This window comes from Rhinolophus sinicus, chromosome 3 (assembly GCF_057876585.1).
Source record: "Rhinolophus sinicus isolate RSI-liver-muscle chromosome 3, RSI-T2T, whole genome shotgun sequence".
Classification (NCBI taxonomy): domain Eukaryota; kingdom Metazoa; phylum Chordata; class Mammalia; order Chiroptera; family Rhinolophidae; genus Rhinolophus; species Rhinolophus sinicus.
The window spans coordinates 68322869-68343807 of NC_142503.1; the positions used below are offsets into that span (position 1 = coordinate 68322869).

Below are 20939 nucleotides of genomic sequence, written 5' to 3' on the forward strand. Positions count from 1 at the left end.
TCATCAAAGATTACCTTGTGAGTTTAGTTCTACATGCACTTCTTCAGCAATCTTCACGTTAACTTTGTGTGGCTTTCATTAAATAATTTCCCATTTTAAACCCACTACTTTCTAGAACATAGGTACATAAGGACAAAGCATTATACAATAAAACTTTCTTTCTTTTAGTTATTATATAGTAATCCACTAGATCTTAAATACCTTTAGGTGAGAGTCTATTTCTTATGCTTTTCTTTTTATTCACATGGTTGTAAAACAGTAGTAAATAAATGTTGGAATTACACTTGTTATTAGATTGGTAAGTCCATGCAATGCTATTAGATCATTCTGATTGTGTACATTTAACTGGAATTTTAACAAATGCTCTTAAAATATTATTGGCTAATGTGTAAATTGCAAAATAGTACACTAATGGAAAATTTCAGCTGGTTCAATGTTCATATGAAATGTTATTTGATTCCATGTCAAATGGCAGGAGGTCTCTAGGATTGTGATTCAAAATACTGATGGTTCAATTTTATACAGACATATTAACTTGTGGTGATATCAATATCAATGTGGTATTTCCAACACCTTGGCCTCTTAGTTCCTTGAACTGCTCTACTCCCATATACTGCTACTCCACTTACTTTAGCTACTCAATTTAAACTTTCAAAAACAGTAACTACAAACCTTAACTACAACTGCAAGCATCCTACAAACATTTTTATCTTTCCAGCTCCCTCCTAGTAACCCAATTCCAACAATCCCTAAAACCCACCAGGACCTATAATCCATTGATTCCACTCCTTTTCACTATCCCAAGGATCCCTTTATATCCTACTTCTCTTATTGTCATCTAACACTTTTAAATCCTTTGCTCTTTTTTATATATCATGCAATCTCTCTGTAAAACTGCAACCCTAGTCAAATTAAACTCTTCTCCTTACTCTGTACCTACACTTTTAAAGGCGAATGTGGTAGCACGAAAACAAACAACCATGCAAATCTCACTTTAAATTCATTATTATTAAACTCAAGGAGGTTCCTACACCCTCCTGATGATCAAAAATGTCCCTAGTCTACTCCTCTTGCCTTCTCCTAGGAAATTCAACTTGTTACTTTCCCTTCTGCTAGGGGTTATGGTCCTGAGATTCCTGCCGTCCAATATCTGAAAACAAATGTTTTCTACAAATAGAATAAAACTAATATTTTAGCAACCCTCCTCATGTTAAAAAATCCTTTGTTTGGACTATACTTTCAAGAAGGATTGATCAGTCAGTATTAAACTCTGGAGATAGTTAAAAAATATGGTAAGTAAAAAGTTTTAATATATTAAATAACATGAATTATGTTGATGGCTTGGTGAAAATAATTCCATTGCAGTGATTAGGGTGGAGGCCATCTTAAAGTGGGTTGAGGAAATAATATGAGGCAAAGCCAGGAAGCATCGACATTTCTTTAAAAAAAAAATTGTCAATGAAAATGAGGAGCTTGTGCAAAGTGATAAAAAAAGGACTACAAGTTACATCTATTGTTGTTTTTGTTTTGTAAGAATGGGAAGAACATTTAAGTGTCAATAAGTAGGACCAAAAGAGAGGGAGAATTTACAGAAGGAGAAGGGAGAAGATCACCAATGGAATAAAGTAGGCAAGAGAGAACAGGTGTTTAGCAGGAGGACAGCTCTTCCATTTTAACAGAAAGGAAGAAGTAAAGAATGTGAACATGAAAATATAGGTGGAATTATAGCGTCTATGGTAAGAAATTAAGGCAATTTTCTCTTATGGCATGTATTTTCTCTCCAGCACAGAAGATAAGAGTTCAGTAAGGTACTATAGACTGAATGTTTGTGTCCCCTCATAAATTCACATGCTGAAACCCTAATCCTCAACGTGATGGTATTTGGAAGTAGGATCTTTGGGAGGTAATTGAGCCATGAAAGTAGAGCCCTCACGATGGGATTAGTGCCCTTATAAGAAGAGACACAAGAGAGCTTGCTCTCCCTCTCTTTTCCTGACTCTCAGCTGCTACGTATATAGGGACATAACCAAGAAGAGGGCCCTTACCAGAAACTAAATAGGCTACCACCTGGATCCTAGACTCCTAGTCTCCAGAGCTATGAGAAATAAATTTCTAAAATTGTTTAAGTCATCTAGTTTATAGTTTTGTTATAGCAACACAAACTAACTAAAACATGATGAAAGTCTAAAATCCTTATTGTGAATTATGGAAGAGAGTTGACTAAAAAACGGGGGGAAAAAGAAAGAAAGACAAATGTCAGGGGAATCAATCCATTTAAGAGCATAATTGAGGCTGACAGGAACAAATTCGTCATGGGAATGAGCTGGCCTTTTGTGTGATTTTTCTCTAAAACACACATCACTAGTCCAGAAAAGACATATGGTAGAATCAAACATTTTCCAGGCCAGGATCAAGAAATAACAATGGGCCAGGGATCTTAAGATTATAATTAGAGTATGTTTGAAACACTCTAATATTTCATAGTAAGGAACATAAAATAAACTACAAATGAAAGAAAGTAACAACAAGGAGAATCTGATAAAGGGAGAAAGTAGATGTCAATAGCCTGAAGTTTCCAACGAAAGAAAAGAATTTTAATCATAATTTTTATTATATGAGTGAGTTGGAAGAATTAGTGGGTATAATCAGAGAGTAAGATAATAGATATTCAGGAAGTTCTCAGTAAAGTGACAATGCACTGAAACCATGGGTATGTTGGGTGGTCAATTAAATGCAGAGATCTAGAAACTAAAGATCTGAGTGTAATACAAGTGTTTTCATGAACTAGTGAGAAAAATCATTTTTAACTGTTCCAGGATTTGGTAGAACGCAGTATCTACATGTTGGTTGAGGCATAGGGGCTACAGATCAACTTCACATGAATATGGAAAACTGTGCTGGGGCACGGTAAGCAAAGAAAGGGAGTAGGAGGTGGTGGTAAACGGGCTGTTCCAAAGAGCTTCAGACCACTCATAAGGGAAGATGAGCATAGCAGCTAACTGAGGAGTACACAAAGAGAACAGAATAGGAGAGACATTCAGAAAAGAAGAAGAGAAGGATCAAAAACAAGGAGGGGGGAGATGAAAGAAGAGAACATAGAAATGTATTTATATAAATTAGAAATATATAGTCAGCGCGCGCGCGCGCGCGAGAGAGAGAGAGAGAGAGAGAGAGAGAGAGAGAGAGAGAGATTATGTAAGAAATAAACTTTTAAGCAAAGTAAGTGAAATAGATAGATGTATGAAGTGAGCACTTTATAGCAAAGACTGTTTATTTCTGCGTCTCTAATACCAAGCAGAGGGCCACCTAGTAAATACACTAAATAGCTGTTCTTAGATAAATTGCTTGTTCCTAACCACAAGCAAAAAGGAAAATATGTAGAATCAAGATGACATAAAGAAGACACAAAGGAAGAAAGACTGTACTATTTCTACTCCTACGACTCCTATTAAGTGCTGATCAAGCAGCATTTTTAATATATTTCAATCAGTGTTTCCTAAGTTTTCACCCTTTCTGACCAGAACAGGATTAAGGGAAGAATAGGAATGATGCGTTTTCCATTCCCTTCTTTCCATAATTCATTTTCTAGTTCAATCACTTTTCCATTCTACAAAAAGAATGAGCATATTACAAATATATTCTACAAATTAATAAACACATTGGGGTGCCAAAAAATGTATACACATGACTTGTATTCATCTTTTGTTATCAGCATATATTGAGTATTACAATTTTAATACAGTTTTTTTCCTTTCTTAAAATGTGTATACATTTTTTTGGAACCCTCTATTTATTTGACATATTTATATTCTACAAATATTATAAATATATTACAAATATGTGTGCATATTATATTTCATATATTTATATGACGTGTATCAATGCTTATTTAATATATAAATTATACAGTATATAAATATATTAATTATATTAATATATTGTGTAAATTATTGTATTTAATATGGACCTTTTTTATTTACATTGTAAAAACACATCATAAACATACTTTTCAAACATTGTAAGTTTATACACAGACAAACACACATACACACACACACAGACACACACACACAAACACACCCTCATGCCTTTTTCAAATATGTCTTGCTAAAGTCCAGTTTAAAGTTGACAAAATGGGTAAGTGCCTTCCAACACTTTTATAAGCCTATATAAGTACACAACAAAAAACTAATACAATAGTGTCAAAAATAGTGCTATGAAACTTCAAATAGACTTAATCTACTGGGAGCAGCAAAAAGATTGTGGAATAAATTTAAAAAATGAACAAAGTAAAGAAGCCACTCACCGTTTTAGATTAAAAGTCCTATGTCAAAGAGCAACTCCCATTTTTAAATGGCAGGAGTAGCTAGAAAATGTCTGACCTTTCTTTTTGTGTATATAAGTTTTTTATGCTTGTATTTGTGCTTGTATGTCATGTATTGTATACTGAAGTCATAATAAAGGGATGAATTAAAGCATATTGTGGAAGACATAAGGAATTACTAAAGTTCTCAAGAGACTAACACATAAAAATTGATAAAAGACAAACAATTTCACAAAATAATTATCCCAAAATTTTCTTTCTTCTTTCTATTTTCAAGATTTCCTTTGCCCCTTCTTCAAATCTACTGCTACAGCTTCTCACTGGCAACACGTACATGGAAGCCAGCTGGCAAGGAAATCTGGGAAATGTAGTTTACAGGCTGCCAGTCCCCTTGCAAACAGAAATGAGTCTAGAAGGGGAACAATGGAATTTATGACCACCAGACAAATAACTTGCAAAGTGCACCTTTAAGACTGCTCAGGATACATTTTCACACTTCTTCCCATATTTAAACTTCCATACCAAATTAACAGGCACATCATCATGCTTCTGCCTAACGTGTTTCAGTTATCCCCATCTCTTACGTGAAAGGGTATATGATCATGAGAAGATAAGAAAATGACATGTAAGTGACTAGGGAGCAACATTTAATTATCTTAACAAACTTGATCATAGAAATAGACACAGATGGATCAATGTACAGACAGACAAGTATCACAGTCTATTTTAAGTTCCTAGAGCCAATGGTTTAAATGAATAATGATTTGACGTATGACAGTATTTTTAAAATCTTACCTTCGATTTCTACAGTAAATTGGTAATTTTTACCACGAAAGAATGGAAAAGCAAATAAAAGAGATCCAAATCCTATTAAAAAGGAGGAAGCTGTAATCCATTTTGGAATGTTTCCTCTCCCTCCATAGAATGATATAAACCCTACTACCAGGCAAGACGAAATATCATAACTCAATGACAACACCACACTCTCAATGGTTTTCAGACGACTGTTCCTCCAAAACGTGTCAATGTTGAGATCTACAAGACCAAACACAATACCTAAAATGTAAAAAGAAAAAAGAAAGCAATGATATACATTTTAAAAGACAAAATAGATCACCATTATAATCATTACAAAAGAACACTTAATTCACAGTGGATTAAGTTTATTTTACATTATTCTGAATGTTTAAGATTTATAAGCACATAATGATTTCTTTCCTAAAACTTTAACAGGCCTTAACCTCTCTAAAATATTTGCTAATTGAATTACTGTAGTTATTTTTTAAACGGCTATATTCACAAGTAATTTACTAAAGAATCTGATCTTTTTAATCATCTCAGTACTAATCTTCAATGTATTATATTTCAATTATAAAAAATAAATAGCAATCTAATAAATACTTGTTTATCTACCATCCAGAACAGAAAATAAGACATTTTCAAAACAGTTGAAGCCCAACATGTACTACCCCCAAACATTCTTTTCTATCCCTCATAACCCATATCCTACACTTGAAGTTTACCATTTCCGAGCCTTAATATTTTTTTGACAATGTATACATCCTTGAATAATATAGACAATTCTTTGTCTATATTGGTATCACACATGCACATTTCCATGGGCATCTAACTGGGGGGAAAAATAAGCATATTAAATGTTTGAAACAAACAAACGAAAGATATAGCAGATGGTTACAAAGTAATACATTTGTTGGATTGGAAAGGGAAAATAGTTACTAATTAGAACCCACCTTACCAAAGCTGTTGGACCTGCACTCACTACCCCTGGCAGGAAGCCAGGACCCACACTCCTGCTCATGCTGTGAGAGCTAGTTCACAATCACCTGCTGCTTCTGCTGCCCTTGCAGTTACCAGAGCCAGAGACCACCAGTCCTGTGCTGCTTCATCACCCACTGTGGCTGTTGACGGAGCTCGCAAACAGGAATGAGTCCAGAAGGGGAACAATGCAGTTTATGGCCAACAAATAACTTGCAAAGTGCAGCTTCCAGACTGCTCAGGGTACATTTTCACCCTTCTTCCCATATTTAAACTGCCAAACCAAATTAATAGGAACATCATCATGCTCCTGCCTAACATGTTTCAATTATTCTTGCAAACAAAGACCTTCTCACTTTCCAAAAAAAAAAAAAAAGGTGACACATAGGAGGCACACAGTCCAATCAGTCATCATACCCATCTTAACCTAATGTTAATCCTTCCTCTAGTTCAATCACAAACCGGAATGGATTTTCTTTAACATAAAAACTAAATTTCAAATGTATACATGGTATAAAAAGGTATAAAAGGTATAAATAATTAAGCAAACATATCATAGGCCTAACTAGATTTGTGAGGGAGTCGTACTGCAAAAGACACCATAAACCCTACTTAGAACCACAACAGTTTAATAGACCAAGAGCAGCAGGAAACAAAATATGAAAACTTTCTGCATCCAAGAGAAGTTTTTTCAACTCTCATTTTAGATGTGGCCAAGAAGGATGGTAAGAAATGTCCTCTCAGTAACTGTGTCCATTTCTAAGGTTGGGGTATTAGGTCCCCTTCTAACTCAGGAATATTCTGTCACCTAGAGATGAAGTTGTAAAGTATCGCCCACAATACTCTTTTATAAAATAGTAAGGGAAAGAGAATGAGAACAAACGAAACAATTGGAATACACATAAAACAAACAAGAAAGAAAAATGCATAGTTGCCACAGATGTTATTTTTTTAAATGGTTACGAGACACAGTTGATATTTATAACTTCCTTCTTCCACTACTCACTCCTTCTTCCTCTTGACTTCACATAATATATAGAGGGTCCCCCCTCAAAAAAATGGATACAAATTTTAAGAAAAAAATTGCATTAAAATTTTAATATTCAACATATACCAATAACAAAAGATGAATACAAGACATGTTTGACTTCTGCAATTACAAGAAGTGCCAAAATGGATACTATCAGCATAATTTTAACACAGTTTGCCTTTCTTAAAATGTCCATACATTTTTTTGGGCGCCCTCTGTATATAAGTTGCTATTTCAGAGCGTGTATTTCACCCTACAGGACAGCACCGCAAACTTTTTTATTGTTGTCTTCTGGCTGGAGCCTTACCTGAGTCTTCAATAGGATACTATAATTACCTAGAAGGCCAAGAGTTTCTGTTATTGAGATATAAATCAGTGAATTCTAGGAACATGAACTTCCTGATGTACTTCTTTTGCTATAAAATGAATTCCTTCATTAAAAGCAATGTGATCATAAATAAGATGATCATGATGGTGTACAAGGTATTCATTAAGTCCAAGTATAATTGCTCTGACAGAACCATAACTATAAAAGAACCCATATCCAAAGCAAATATCCAGTTCAGTGAGAAGAAATTATTGCCCACTCCATAATAGAAGCAGACAGTATAATAATCAACTTGGTCTCCAGGTAGATGATTGATTTCTGGGAATGGAACTATTTCCTGGATTGTGTTGACTTTCCCTGGTGGCAGGTCAGGCACTCAGCAGTGCAATAGCCAGATCAGCTCTGGTGAAGATAAATCTATGCATTCACCTCTTGTATAACCTCCACCCTTGATGCAATTGTCACTATAAACATGAACCCATTGAACAAGGCATACAATGGCTGGGGAAAGAAGCTGGCTAATATTCTCAGGTTACCTATCTACCACATTATTAAGAGTTTCCGCTGCAATGGATTTTTTTGGTGAACATTTCCATAAGATAACTCTGCCCATTCAGACAGACATACCACTTACCCAGCCCTCCTAGTCACCAAATGGTCAATTCATTAGGCAATGGCAGCATGGTATCTAGGGAATGCGGATAATTAGATGCACTGCTCAATGTTCTTCCCACTGGGAGGATTTCCCTTTTCCTCTATTTTCAGGGCTTCCAGAGTTGGACTATAATGCTACCACAACATATTTCCACTTTCAAAAAACCACAGGTGGCACCAAAGATTATGTTTCTTTCTTAGTAGTGAATGGTACAAATGAAGAAACTTTTCCTCCATTTTGGAAGAGGCAGCCCTACACACTCCAAACCAACTGGTCCCTAAAGACATCACTGAAGGTGGCAGGCAAATTTTTGGTGTACAACATTATCAGGACAGACTTTATATTAGTCATTCTGAGAAGGCTGGTATCTGATTCTAGTTTTGAGTCTGGCAGCAATAGGAGTGGTGGGGTGGGTCTGAGGGTAATTTACATTCCTTTAACTCAGGAGAGGTAAATGTAGTGTTTTCAAGCAGAGAATTGCTTTTTGTTCAGACACTAGAGGAATACTTGTTCCTACTGGGAAAAGAGATTTGGGATTTCAGGGTTGCTAGTTCTCAGATTCACTGAATTCCACCCGAATGCCTTTATCCCAATTCTCAGGGTTCCAATCAAAGCCCCAAGTCTCACTTCTATGATCTAGTGAATCTGTGAATTCAACTTGTGTTGTAATTCTACAATGGTGAATGGCTAAAAGTGATAGATTCTCATACAGCCATCAGAGAAGCTCACACATTTTCTAATCATGCCCTAAACTTCTCGTTGTCTTTCTGTAAACTTTCCAGTGCAGTCAGAAGCAGTAAGTCAACCCCAGAATCTCTAGTCTAAAGGTCCACCACAGGAGTTAATTGCAGAAGCTGTTGGTCTCCCACAGTCTTGCCTTCAGTAAGAATTTTATCTCAGGTAACATTTTAAATAACTTTTTTTGTCACTACATGCCATGGACTTCCAGTGTACCATTTTCCACAGGTACAAATATTGTTTTTGTTCCTTTCAAGCCCAATCAGGTAGGATAAACAATTCCAGGTTCCCATCTTTGATGGTTGGTTTCTTTGTTTTTTCCTGGTTCAACACTTGGTATGGAGGACTGTATCAAAAAGTATATGACTTGGGTAATTTACAGACAAATTAGATTTGTTACATTGGTGAAGCTAAAAGTTTAGTCAACAACTTTCAAACATCTTTATATTTCTGTATCATAACATTTTTAAAAGGAATATTATTTTTGATACACATATACTTTAACCTATTTCTTAGCCATGGTTATCTTTAATAAAATGTTATGGATGTTTTTCTAAATAATATATTTTTAATGCGATCTTATTTCGAATTCTCATGAAATTTGCTGCAATTCATCAAAGTTTTTTTTATAGTTTTGCAGCAAAGGCTTAACTCAGCAGGCCTTGGTGGCTCAAAAAAGACCTGTCTTCAAGACTAGCCTTTGGTTGGCTCCTTTGAGCTCTTGAATATTCTGCCTGATAAGAGTGCTATTATATGCCTGAAGCCTTGGACCACACAGTACCACTTGGATCAGATAATTTAAACTAACAAGGTGATTTGAGGTGGACGCTTTGTATGCTTGAGACCTGCGGCCACGCTGTATCCATTTGATTGGTTTTCGGTAACAACATTACTTATGGTGAACACCTTTCTTGTTGTGCTTGTAGAGAGGAGGGTAATGGAGTCTCAGTAGCTGAGGTCAATCACACAGATGCTACATGTCTAAGGGACTCCCCCTTCTCCACCCCACCCCCCAAAAAAAAAGCCTGTGAGCTTCTTTGGTTGGCAACTCTTAGCATGTGTTATCACACACTGTTGCTTGAAGAATCAAACACGCCCATGTGACTCCACTGGGACAGGACACGTGAAAGCTTGGACCTGATTGCTTCTAGACTTTGTCCCATTGGGTTTTTCCCTTTGCTGATTTTCCCTTTGCTGTATCCGTTCACTCTAACAAATTGTAATCATGAGTATAACATCTTTCTCTGATTCCTGAATCCTTCCAGTGACACATTCAGTCTGAGTGAGGTCTTAGAGACCTCCAACATAACAGTTAATAAATTTGAAGTTTTTAGGCTTCTAATGACTCTTCATTGTATATCATAATATTTTAATTAAGAAAACACTCTCTATAAATATGTGTCTAGTCAATTTAAAGAAAACACTACTAAATAATGTTTCAGTTCAGTTTTTGTAATCAAATATTTTAGCCAAAATTCTCCATTCAGAGAATCTTTCTTTGACAAAACTCTTCAAATAGTCTTTATTTATGATTATTTTGAATATTTCTCAAAAAATAAATGTGCAAGGCCATAGACCTCCTTAATTTCATTCCAACATATGAAAATAAATCAATTTAATTCACTATATTACTATAATAAAGGACAAAAACCACATGAATATCAGAATGTAGAAAAAGCATTTGACAAAAGCCAACACAATTTCAGAATAAAAATACTCAATGAACTAGGAATAGAAGGCAACTTCCTTAAATTGATAAAGTACATATATGGAAAAACCTACAGCATAATTTTAAAGTTAATAATAGTTTCATATGACCCAGCAATTCTACTCCTACGTATAAAATCCAAAGAAACAAAGATATATGTCCACACCAAAGGTTATATACAGTTCCAGCTTCACTTGTAAGGAGCTTGGAAGTTACCACTCTGTCCTACCAAATAACAAACTGAACAGACCGAAAAATTAACCACTCTTCTTGGATACATAAGAGAGGGGAAGTTACATGGCAAACATGATGAGATTATGAATTCAACCATCATTATAACTCATCAACCCATGCGTTTAAATTTTGTATGACTTCCAGAAATATCAGCTCTACAGTGGAAAACAAAGAAAGAGAGAGCTTACATTAGGGCTTTGATGGGAGTTCTTGAATTTTCAGACCATGACTTGAGCCGAGAGTTGAGGCCTAAGTTTGTCATTTCTCTTCATAAGAGTCTAAGGGCACTGAAAATATTCCACTCAACACCAGAGTCCTCATAGAAATCGTTGCTACCATAAGTAAAGTGCAGCAGGCACTCGGGCTTTCAGGTACATGCTTCAGTTGGTACTTCATCCCAGTTGAGCACAGGTGATAGCGTGGTGAATTCTGATGCAACCTGCCTGCCAAGAACTGCTATCCATTTCCCACTGGCAAAGAGCTCAGCACTTCACTCATGATTAAAGGCATAATAAAACCAATCCTAAATCCCATCTTAATGGGGATATGTTCTGAGACTACTCCTGATACCAATAATAGTCTAGATCCAATCAGCAGAAGGAAACTACACAGTAATTTGAACAAGGATCATTTGATATAAAGAATTATTAGCTATAACAGGGGACTAAAGTAACAGATGATTAGCTAGTAAGAAATAAAGAGAAAGCTAAGAATGTAGAAATAGCCAGTATAAGGAACAGCCACTTTCCCTAGAGCTAAGATTGAGTACTCAAGGGCTAAAATCCAGGCCTTCCTAAAGAGGGCACAACAGAATTTTGGAAAATTGAATCCAGCAATATATAAAAAAGATAATAATCCAGTAATAAGAGTTTACCCCAGGAATGCAAGGTTGGCTAAATGCCCCAAAATAAAAGAATGCAATATATAATGTTAATAGAATAAATAAGAAAAGGAATATAATGGTCTCAATAGATACAGGAAAAAGACAATTGGCAAAATTCAACACCAATGTGTGATAAAAATTCTCAACCAACTAAGGATAAAAGGGAACATCTGCAAACTGATAAAAGGCATCTACAAAAAAAATCCATAGTTAACATTTAATTCTGAAAGGTTAAACGATTTCTGTCTAAAATCAGGAAAAACAAATGAACTTCTCTTTTTGGAATTTCTATTCACTATTGCATTGGAGGTCCTAATCAGTATAACAAAACAAGAAGAAGAAAAAAAGCATACAAATTGGGAAGGAAAAAGTAAAACTGTCCTGATTCAGAGATGACATGCTCATTTATCTAAAAAATCCTAAGGAATCAGCCAAGAGGCTCCTATGACTAACAAATTAATTTAACAAAGTAGAAGGATAGAAGAACTAAATAGACAAAGAGATATACTATGGTCAAAACATTCAATATTGTATAGATGTCAATTTTCTCCAAATCTATACAATCAAAGAAATCCCAATTAAAATTCCAGTAACTTTTTATACAAAATAACAAATTAGTTCTAAAATTAATGTACAAAGGCAAAGAATCTAGAGTAACCAAAACAACTTTTTTAAAAAGAACAAAGTCAGAAGAAGACCTGAACCTATGCTTGAAAACTACAAGATATATCTTGAAAACTACATGATATTATTTTAAAAACTGAAGAAGACACAAAGAAATGGAAAGATATTCCATGTTCATGGTCTGGAAGAATCAACATAGTTAAAATGGCCATATTACCCAAAGCAATATACAGATTTAATGCAAGCTGCATCAAAATCCTAATAGCATGTTTTTTAAAGAAATAGAACAACAACAAAACTATCAGGTTTGTATGAAATCACAAAAGACCCCAAATAGCCAAAGCAATCCTGAGAAAAAAGAACAAGGTCAGAGGTATCATACTCTCTGACTTCAAATTATACTATAAAATGACAATAATCAAAACAACATGGTATTGGCAGAAAAATAAACACACAGACCAATGGAACCAAATTGAGAATGCAGAAATAAACCCACACATATATGGGCATGTAATTTTTGAGAAAGGAGCCAAAAACATACAATGGAGAAAAGAAAGCCTCTTCAATAAATGGTGCTGGGAAAATTGGAAAGCCACATGTAAAAGGCTGAAACTAGACTATTTCTCACCTGTCACAAAAATTAACTCAAAATGGAGCAAAGATCTAAACATAAGACCTGAAACAATAAACTGCACAGAAGAAAACATAGGTACTAAACTTATGGACCTTGGTCTTAGAGGGAATTTTATGAATTTGACCTCAAAAGCAAGGGAAGTAAAAGCAAAAATGAATGAATGGGACTATATCAAATTTAAAAGCTTCAGCACAGCAAAAGAAACCATCGACAAAACAAACAAGCAACCAACCAAATGGGACAAGATATTTGCAAATAACACCTCTGATAATGGGCTAATATCCAAAATATATAAAGAATTCATACAACTCAACAACAAACAAAGAAATAATCCAATTAAAAAATGGGCAGCGGACATGAACAGACACGTCTCCCAAAAAGACATACAAATGGCTAACAGGTATATGAAAAGATGCTCAACTTCACTAGCTATTAGGGAAATGCAAATCAAAGCCACACTGGTTAGAATGGCTATTATCAACAAGACAATAACAAGTGTTGGAGAGGTTATGGAGAAAAAGTAACCCTCATACACTGCAGGTGGAAATGTAAATTGGTACAGCCACTAAGGAACACAGAACTTTTTGAGGAACGCCTCAAAAAATTAAGAATAGAATTACCATATGACCCAGCAGTCCCTCTTCTGGATATCTACCCAAAGCATTTGAAAACATTTTTCCATAAAGATATATGTACCCTTATGTTCACTACAGCATTATTCACGGTGGCCAAGACACAGAAGCAACTGAAGTTTCCTATGATAGATGACTGGATAAAGAAGATGTGGTATATATACACATTGGAATATTACTCAGCCATAAGAAAAGATGAAATACTGCCATTTGTGACAGCACGGATGGATCTTGAGATTATCATGCTAACCAAAATAAGTCAGACAGATAAAGTCAAGAACTATATGATTTCACTCATATGTCAGATATGAAACTGAAAGGAACAATGACAAGACAAACAAACAAACACTCATAGACACACACTGCAGTTTAGTGGTTACCAGAGGGTAACGGGGAAGTGGAGATGGTAGAAGAGGGGAAAGGGGTTCAAATATATGGTGGTGGAGGGAGATTTGTCTTTGGGTAGTGGACACACAATACAATATATAGATGATGTATTATAGAATTGTACACTTGAAACCTATATAATTTTACCAACCAATGTCACACCAATAAATTTAATAAAATAAATAAATAAGAACACCTGATTTCAATACATATAATAAAGCCACAGTAGCCAATGCAATATAATATTTGCATAAGTATAGATATATTAGGTCAATGAAAAAGAATACAGAGGCTAGAAATAGACTTAGAGATCAAAATTTCAACAAAAGTGCCAAGGTAATTCAATGGAATAAAAGATAGTCTTTTCATTAATTATGATAGAATAAAGGTTTTATACGGAAAAAAATTAACCTTGAGCCTTTCCATACACAAAAATTCATTTAAAATGGATGAGACCTAAACATAAAAGCTAAACAATACAACTTTTAGAAGACAACAAAGCAGAAAATCATTGTGACACTGACTTAGGCAATACTTTTTTTGATAAAAAACAAAAAAGAATGAATCATTAAAAAATTAAATTGAGCTTCAACAAAACTGAATACTTTTTTAATCAAAAAAACAGAGGTGAAAAAATGAAAAGGTAAACCACAAATTGGGGGTGGGGCGGAGAGGGAGATAAGGTGTAAGCAGATAGGCAGGGCAGGCAGGTATGGCCTGAGTCTGATCATAAAAAAACATCAAACATACCCTCCCAGATTGAAGTTCAACATACAGAATGAAAAACCCACATGTCTTAAGACTTTAAGGAAAATGAGGAAGTGTTTCAGATTTACAAAGTCTAAAATATGACAACTAAATGCAACATGTGACCCTGGATAGAATTTTGGATCAAAAAGGAAAAGGAGACACTATTGAGACAGTTGGCAAAGTCTGAGTGGGGCCTCCAATTCCTAATTTAATGGTAGTGTTGCAGAGATAGTCCTGATTAGGAGGGTTGAATGGTGGTTATATAGGAGTGTCCTCACTTTGGGAAAATGCACACTGGAGTATTTAGCAATAATGGGGCACCATGTCTGAAAAAAAAAATCTATATGTCTCGGGAAAGAAAAGGTGAAGGAACAAATGTAAACAACTATTACACAAAATATAAAAACAACTGAAAAATACATCTAGAGAATCTGGGTGAAAGGGACTCAGGAATTCTTTGCATTGCCTTTGCATAGTTTCCATATGTTGGGAATTATCTCAAAATTGCTTAAAATGTAATACTAAATAATAAATTATATCAACTGATAAATAGATAAGAGATACACCATTTTTAGGAATATTATTAAGACACAATATTATACCCAAATGACCTGTATGATGTCAGTTAACAAAGTGGAGCTAAAACCTTTCACTGCCAAGCACTTGTTGAAAACCCTTCTCTATCTCCTCATTACCCACTGAATGAGGAGACGATATCAAATGAGATAATGCCTGTAGAGCACCTTACTCATCACCCAGGACATTGGTGGGATGTAAACACTTTTTAGTATCCTTTCAAAATTCTCAGTCTGGTATTTAAAGACATTCATAATGCGGCCACAATTTGTCTTTTCCGTCTTTGTTATTCATTTATGCATTCAGTACCTTTTTATTGAGTGTTCTTTCTGCCTGAATCACTATTTTAGGTCTTGGGGGAGACAATAAATAAGATAAATATAATTACCTTTATTGGTGCTTAGGTGAACCATCATCCAGCCAAACTTGTCACTCACCATTCTGAAACAAGGCTTTTCTGTATGAGTGTTTATCAAAACACTATTCATTTTTTCATCTCCTTATTCAATAAACATCCCTTAACTACATCCCCAGCTGTCAGAACTGTACCTATTTATCAAGGCATAATTCAAATGCCTCTTCCTCCGAGAAACTTCTTTGATGATCTCCAGAAAAATAAACTGATGACTATGTATTTGCTCCTCTTATATGTTCCTCTTATCACATTTAGCTTTTTTTTTACTGCACTTTAGACATAGTATTTTAGAGCAAAAAGAGACCATGCTTGGCAACTCCAATGCCATCAGTTAAACAGGCTAGTAAAGAAGCTGGCTGTAATGGCAGTGGTTGAGGGGCCTTGGCAAAGTAGAGAATGCATGACCCCTCTAAAGGCATCAAATTCACATTCTTCTTCAAACTGTGTGTTTGGATTGTCTGATATACATTGTCTGAGGTCCCACTCTACCTCTTCAATTCACACATTAAGAAACAAGATCCAAGCAGGAAATGGCTTGACCAGTAAGGCTTAAAACTGGGCAGAAGCAGAAGTAACCTGGTGGTCACAGACACTGTTTCCAACTTTATTTAATCCCCAAGTGATTTAACCCTGAATTTCTCAGGGTTGGTGACCAAACAACATCAATGACTCAACACCACTCCCTCCAGGTGGCTATCTGGAGGCCAGGCTCCTATCACTCACACTGTGAAGGGTAACTGTCAATCAGGTGCTTGATAAATTAAAGCAATCACAGGAGCCCAAACCCAAGATGGCAGCCCGTTTAACCTGAGAATGTTAGAGAGTACAGCTGCCTCAAATTGTGCCGCCTGGTCTCTCTCTGGCCTCCCCCACCTGGGCAACCACTGGGAGGGTCCCCTGCTGCCCTCATCAGAACTACACCACCACCACCCCACCCCTTCAGGCTCACCTTGAGAGAATACCAGGGTGCAGTAGAAAATCAGGAAGCAGTGGATGTTATTAAAACGCTGAAAGCTGGGAATGACTATAGAGCCCAAACCACAAGGCCCCTCCAAATTTTCATACCCCTCTTGGGGCTTCTGGATTATGGGGATTACGACCCCAGCCTTGCCTCTTTTCTTTTTGTGGGCATTGCGGAACCTGATCAGGCTAGCTGGAACCATCCTTAAGTACCAGGGTTTTTTCCTGGACTTCCTTTTCTCCCCAGGCACATAGGCCACAGTATGCTGGGCCCTTGCGGCCCGGGGCTCTACTTTTGCTAGGGTTCCCTGCATGGCCCAAGGGCACCTGCAGAGGCTGGAGCGTGATTCAGGCTGCTGCGGGTTGCTTGGCCTGTGGCTCCCAGGCGCAACGCAGCCTGCGCCAACCCACCAGCCGCCCGGGCGTAGATATCGGGGAACTGGTGCCTGCAGCCCACGCTTCCAGAGCGAGCGTGTCTCTTCTTGGCAGGAGGCAAATGTCCCCGCTAGGAGGTTGACAGTTGCTCTGAGAGAACTTCCAAGGCTGTTTCCTCTTTGCTTCTACGTGGGGGATGGGGAGGAAAATAAAACAGCTAGTACTAGTAGATTCTGATAACTGTTAATACAGGAAGCACCAGAGTGAGTCTAATGGCGTCAAATTTAATACTTTTCTCATTAGCAAGTAAAGAAAGAGAAATATGCAACGATGGCACAGTGGAACCGTCCCCCAACTTCCCCAAAATTACTTTATAGTAGTGGTGGTTTTTGTTTGTTTGTTTGTTTGCTTTTTTAACTGAATAATCTCACTAGAAACAACCAGAAAATTGTTGAAGGAGAAAGAGAAATCAGAAGACGTGAAAAACACACTTCTACAACATTTGGAGAAACCAGCAATGATCATAAAACAATGTCCCGATGAATGCGCCTAAGTGCAGTGTTTTACACATAGAAATCATTGTCCTAGAAACTCTCTCTCTAGCCAAGAACAGAAAGGATTATTATTTTCCTCCCTAAATAGGGGAAATGGGACCTAGAGTGTGATTTACTTACCCAGGTACAAAAATCTTAACTGAAAAGAAAGAATGTAGAATAGTAGCAGGATATTAAGTGTATGTGTTGTTTATATAAAAATGTAACTTTTTATTGGTTTTCTTTTCTTAGGCAAAATATAAATTATTCAGGCTATGTACGCATATGTCAGGAGGGTGACATTCCAGGAAAATTGAAACTATCTTTCCTCCCATGAATTAGACATTGTGTTATCAAAAACAACCCAGCTCTAGATCGGGGGGGGGGGGGGGGGGGGGGGGGGAATCACTGAGAATTGCTAGGGAAGGGGGTCCCACAGACCCCACCACTGACATGAGGCCTGAATTTGCCTCAACAGAATTCTATACTTAGCAGAGTGGAAATGTAATTTCACCTGTATTAAGAGACCTAGTTTGTCAAATACAGAGGGTGCCAAAAAGATGTATACACATTTTAAGAAAGGAGAAAACTGTAATAAAATTGTAATACTCAATATATACTGATAACATAAGATGAACACAAGTCGTGTGTATACATTTTTCTGGCACCCCTGGTGTATTACCCTACAGAAGTAGGAATGTTACCATATGCAGTAAGAATAGGGCTGCGGTGAGAGAGGGGGGAGGAAAGGAAGGAGGATATGAAAGGAGACAAAGAGGAGATGAGATCATTCTTAAGAAAAGGTGCAGCTACCAGACCAGCTAGAAATAGATTTTGGTGACTCATGAGGCCATCTTGCCCCTCAAATTGTAATGGATTATAATACTATTGTGGGCAGGGAAAAATCACCACACCATGCAGCCATGACAGTTCTGACAAGGGCCAAATATGGACAAGGGAAGCCCACCTCCTGATGGGAAGGAGTAGTGGTGAAAACCTGCCTTGGGAATACCTGTAACACCACCCCTAAATCTTGAACATGCTGATAAAATGCTAAGCCTCTTTGTTCTTCAGGGCAGTTGCTCTTTTCCTGGTCTGCCCACTCCCTATAGTTACCCACCCATGGAAACTATTAGTAATAGGGAAAGTTTTAGCATATTTGAGCATGTTACTGAGGTGAGGATAAAACCAGAGAAATGTCCTTGATTTGGTTTACCCTGGGAAAACTATGCAGAGAACAAAGAACGTTCTATGAACAGCAGATTTTATAAGAACTAATTTTAGCTAGAAATATTAGACTTCCAAGCTATAACATTTTACCCTTTAACATCTGCGTATTTCTAGATTCTGAACTGCATGACTTACTTAGGTAATACTAGTACCTTATAAAGAAAATGGAGAGATTGTCTCCCTTCCTCTGATTCTGATTTGTTCCTTATGGACCTGTGTCTTCCTTCCATGATTATTTGAGTAATTATTTATGCAAGGGGACAACTAATGGCCATATAATCATATTTTAAATACCCAATGATGTTTAAAATATACATGGAGGAAAAAATTATCCCCTTAAAAATGAAAGTCTAGAAATCACTCCAGGAAGTAGCAGGTGACAGTCATAAACTACTAATGCCCTTTGCACAGTAAGAGAGAGCATGAGCTCGAAGGTCAGGACAGCCACACCTGTAGTGTTGTTTACTAACATAACAGCAACCCCAGGGAAAGATGCAGATCCCCCAGGGGAAGTTTTGCCCATGTAAATTTGTCTTTTTTATGGTTGTTGTTCTGATTACATCATTTTTTCAAAGTCCAAAAGGGAGTAAAAAAAGAAGTAATAAGTGGTTCTTCACAAATCTTTTAGTTTGAGCCAGAAATAAGACGTTTGAAGTTTCTAAGTCTCTAAGAAACAAGTTATTCAGCAGTATTGTCCAGTAGCAATAAAAAGTCAGCAAATAAATAATTTAAAATTTTCTAGTACCCACCATAAAAATAAAACGAAACAGGTAAAATTAATTTAATACTGTATTTTATTTAACCTAATATGTCCAAAATATTATAATTTCAACATGTAATCGATGTTCTAAAATCATTATTTTTTAATGAGCTATTTTACATTCTTTTATTCCTATTTAATCTTCAGTATTTAAAGTGCATTTTACACTCACAATGCATCTGAATTTGGACTGTCCACATTTCAAGTGCTCAATAGCCACATGTAGCTGGTGGTTCCCATAAAGGAGAATGCAATTAATTACAGAGGTTCCTTTTCAATTCTAAGAAAGTTAAGCATGTAAGTTATTTTGGGATTAGAATTTGTTAAATCACAGAATTAATAACAAGTCTTTTAGTTACTAATTACTTAACTGATGCCTTGGTGTTCAATATCTTTTATGTTTTACTATAAACTTTTTTTTTCCATTTTTATAATATGTTTGTTTTTTAAAGTCAAGATCAATGACTAAGTTGTCTCTTTTTAAATCTTAGCATTAAAGAGATTGCAGAAATGTCTAACCACGGAGTTTTTATTACACAATAGAGGGCACCACCATCTAGCTACAAGAATTGTAGTCTAAATATTTAAGAAGAAATAGTGGATCTTTTTCTGCCTTGCACATTTAACCTTACTTAACATCACATTTAGCAATCCATGTTTGCCATCTTTATATGAAGAAAAAATGTCTATGTTGAATTCCATCACATGAATTAACCACAATTTATTTAACCACTTCCATATTGATGGTATTGGCTTGTTTCCAATTTTTTTCTCTGACAATACTAAACCAAGCATTTTCATATGTATTTTCTTGAAAGACAGATCTATGGTTTAAAGCAGCCTTTCATAGAAATTATAGATTAGAGTTATAAAACACATGCTAATTTGGGAAATGCTAAATTTGAAAAAAACCTAACTCTTAGATTGCTAAATTTACCAGGGATTACTTTAGTTGGTAGCTATATTTCAATGCCTATATTGAAAAGTTATGTAATAGCCACTTGTTAACTTCTAGAAAACATGCAAAATGATTTTAATATTTACACTTTTAAAGATTCAAAGAGCTTATGCTATTTCAAGAGACCAGCTTGAGTTAAACAATAAATGTTTATGAGGTGCTGTTAAGTAGTCTCCACATAATATCAATTTAAGCTAAAACATCTAAATATGTATATAGGATGAACTACTCATTAAAGTAAACTAGTGAGGGTAATTCATGTAACTCTCTTTAACAAATGAGTCAATAAAACAAATAAACAACATGATAGTACAACTTAATGTAGTTTAACATGGGAATGACCTCAACTATTAAGGAATATAGAACTGTGAGCCTTTAGTAAATGGCCCTTGTTTGTTTAACTACCCTGAAAAATGATTCTTGCTTCCT

At 35.9% G+C, this 20939-nt stretch overlaps 1 protein-coding gene across 1 annotated transcript in view; it reads right to left on the reverse strand.

Annotated features, from left to right (window-relative positions):
* Window positions 1-20939, reverse strand: part of SLCO6A1 (solute carrier organic anion transporter family member 6A1) — an 85887-nt gene that overhangs the window by 47655 nt on the left and 17293 nt on the right. The window contains exons 3-4 of the mRNA XM_088796902.1: window positions 16644-17214; window positions 5120-5380 (exon numbers count right to left, since the gene is read on the reverse strand). Of these exons, the coding sequence (XP_088653028.1) occupies window positions 5120-5380; window positions 16644-17214 (832 nt within the window). The remainder of the gene's footprint in view (window positions 1-5119; window positions 5381-16643; window positions 17215-20939) is intronic.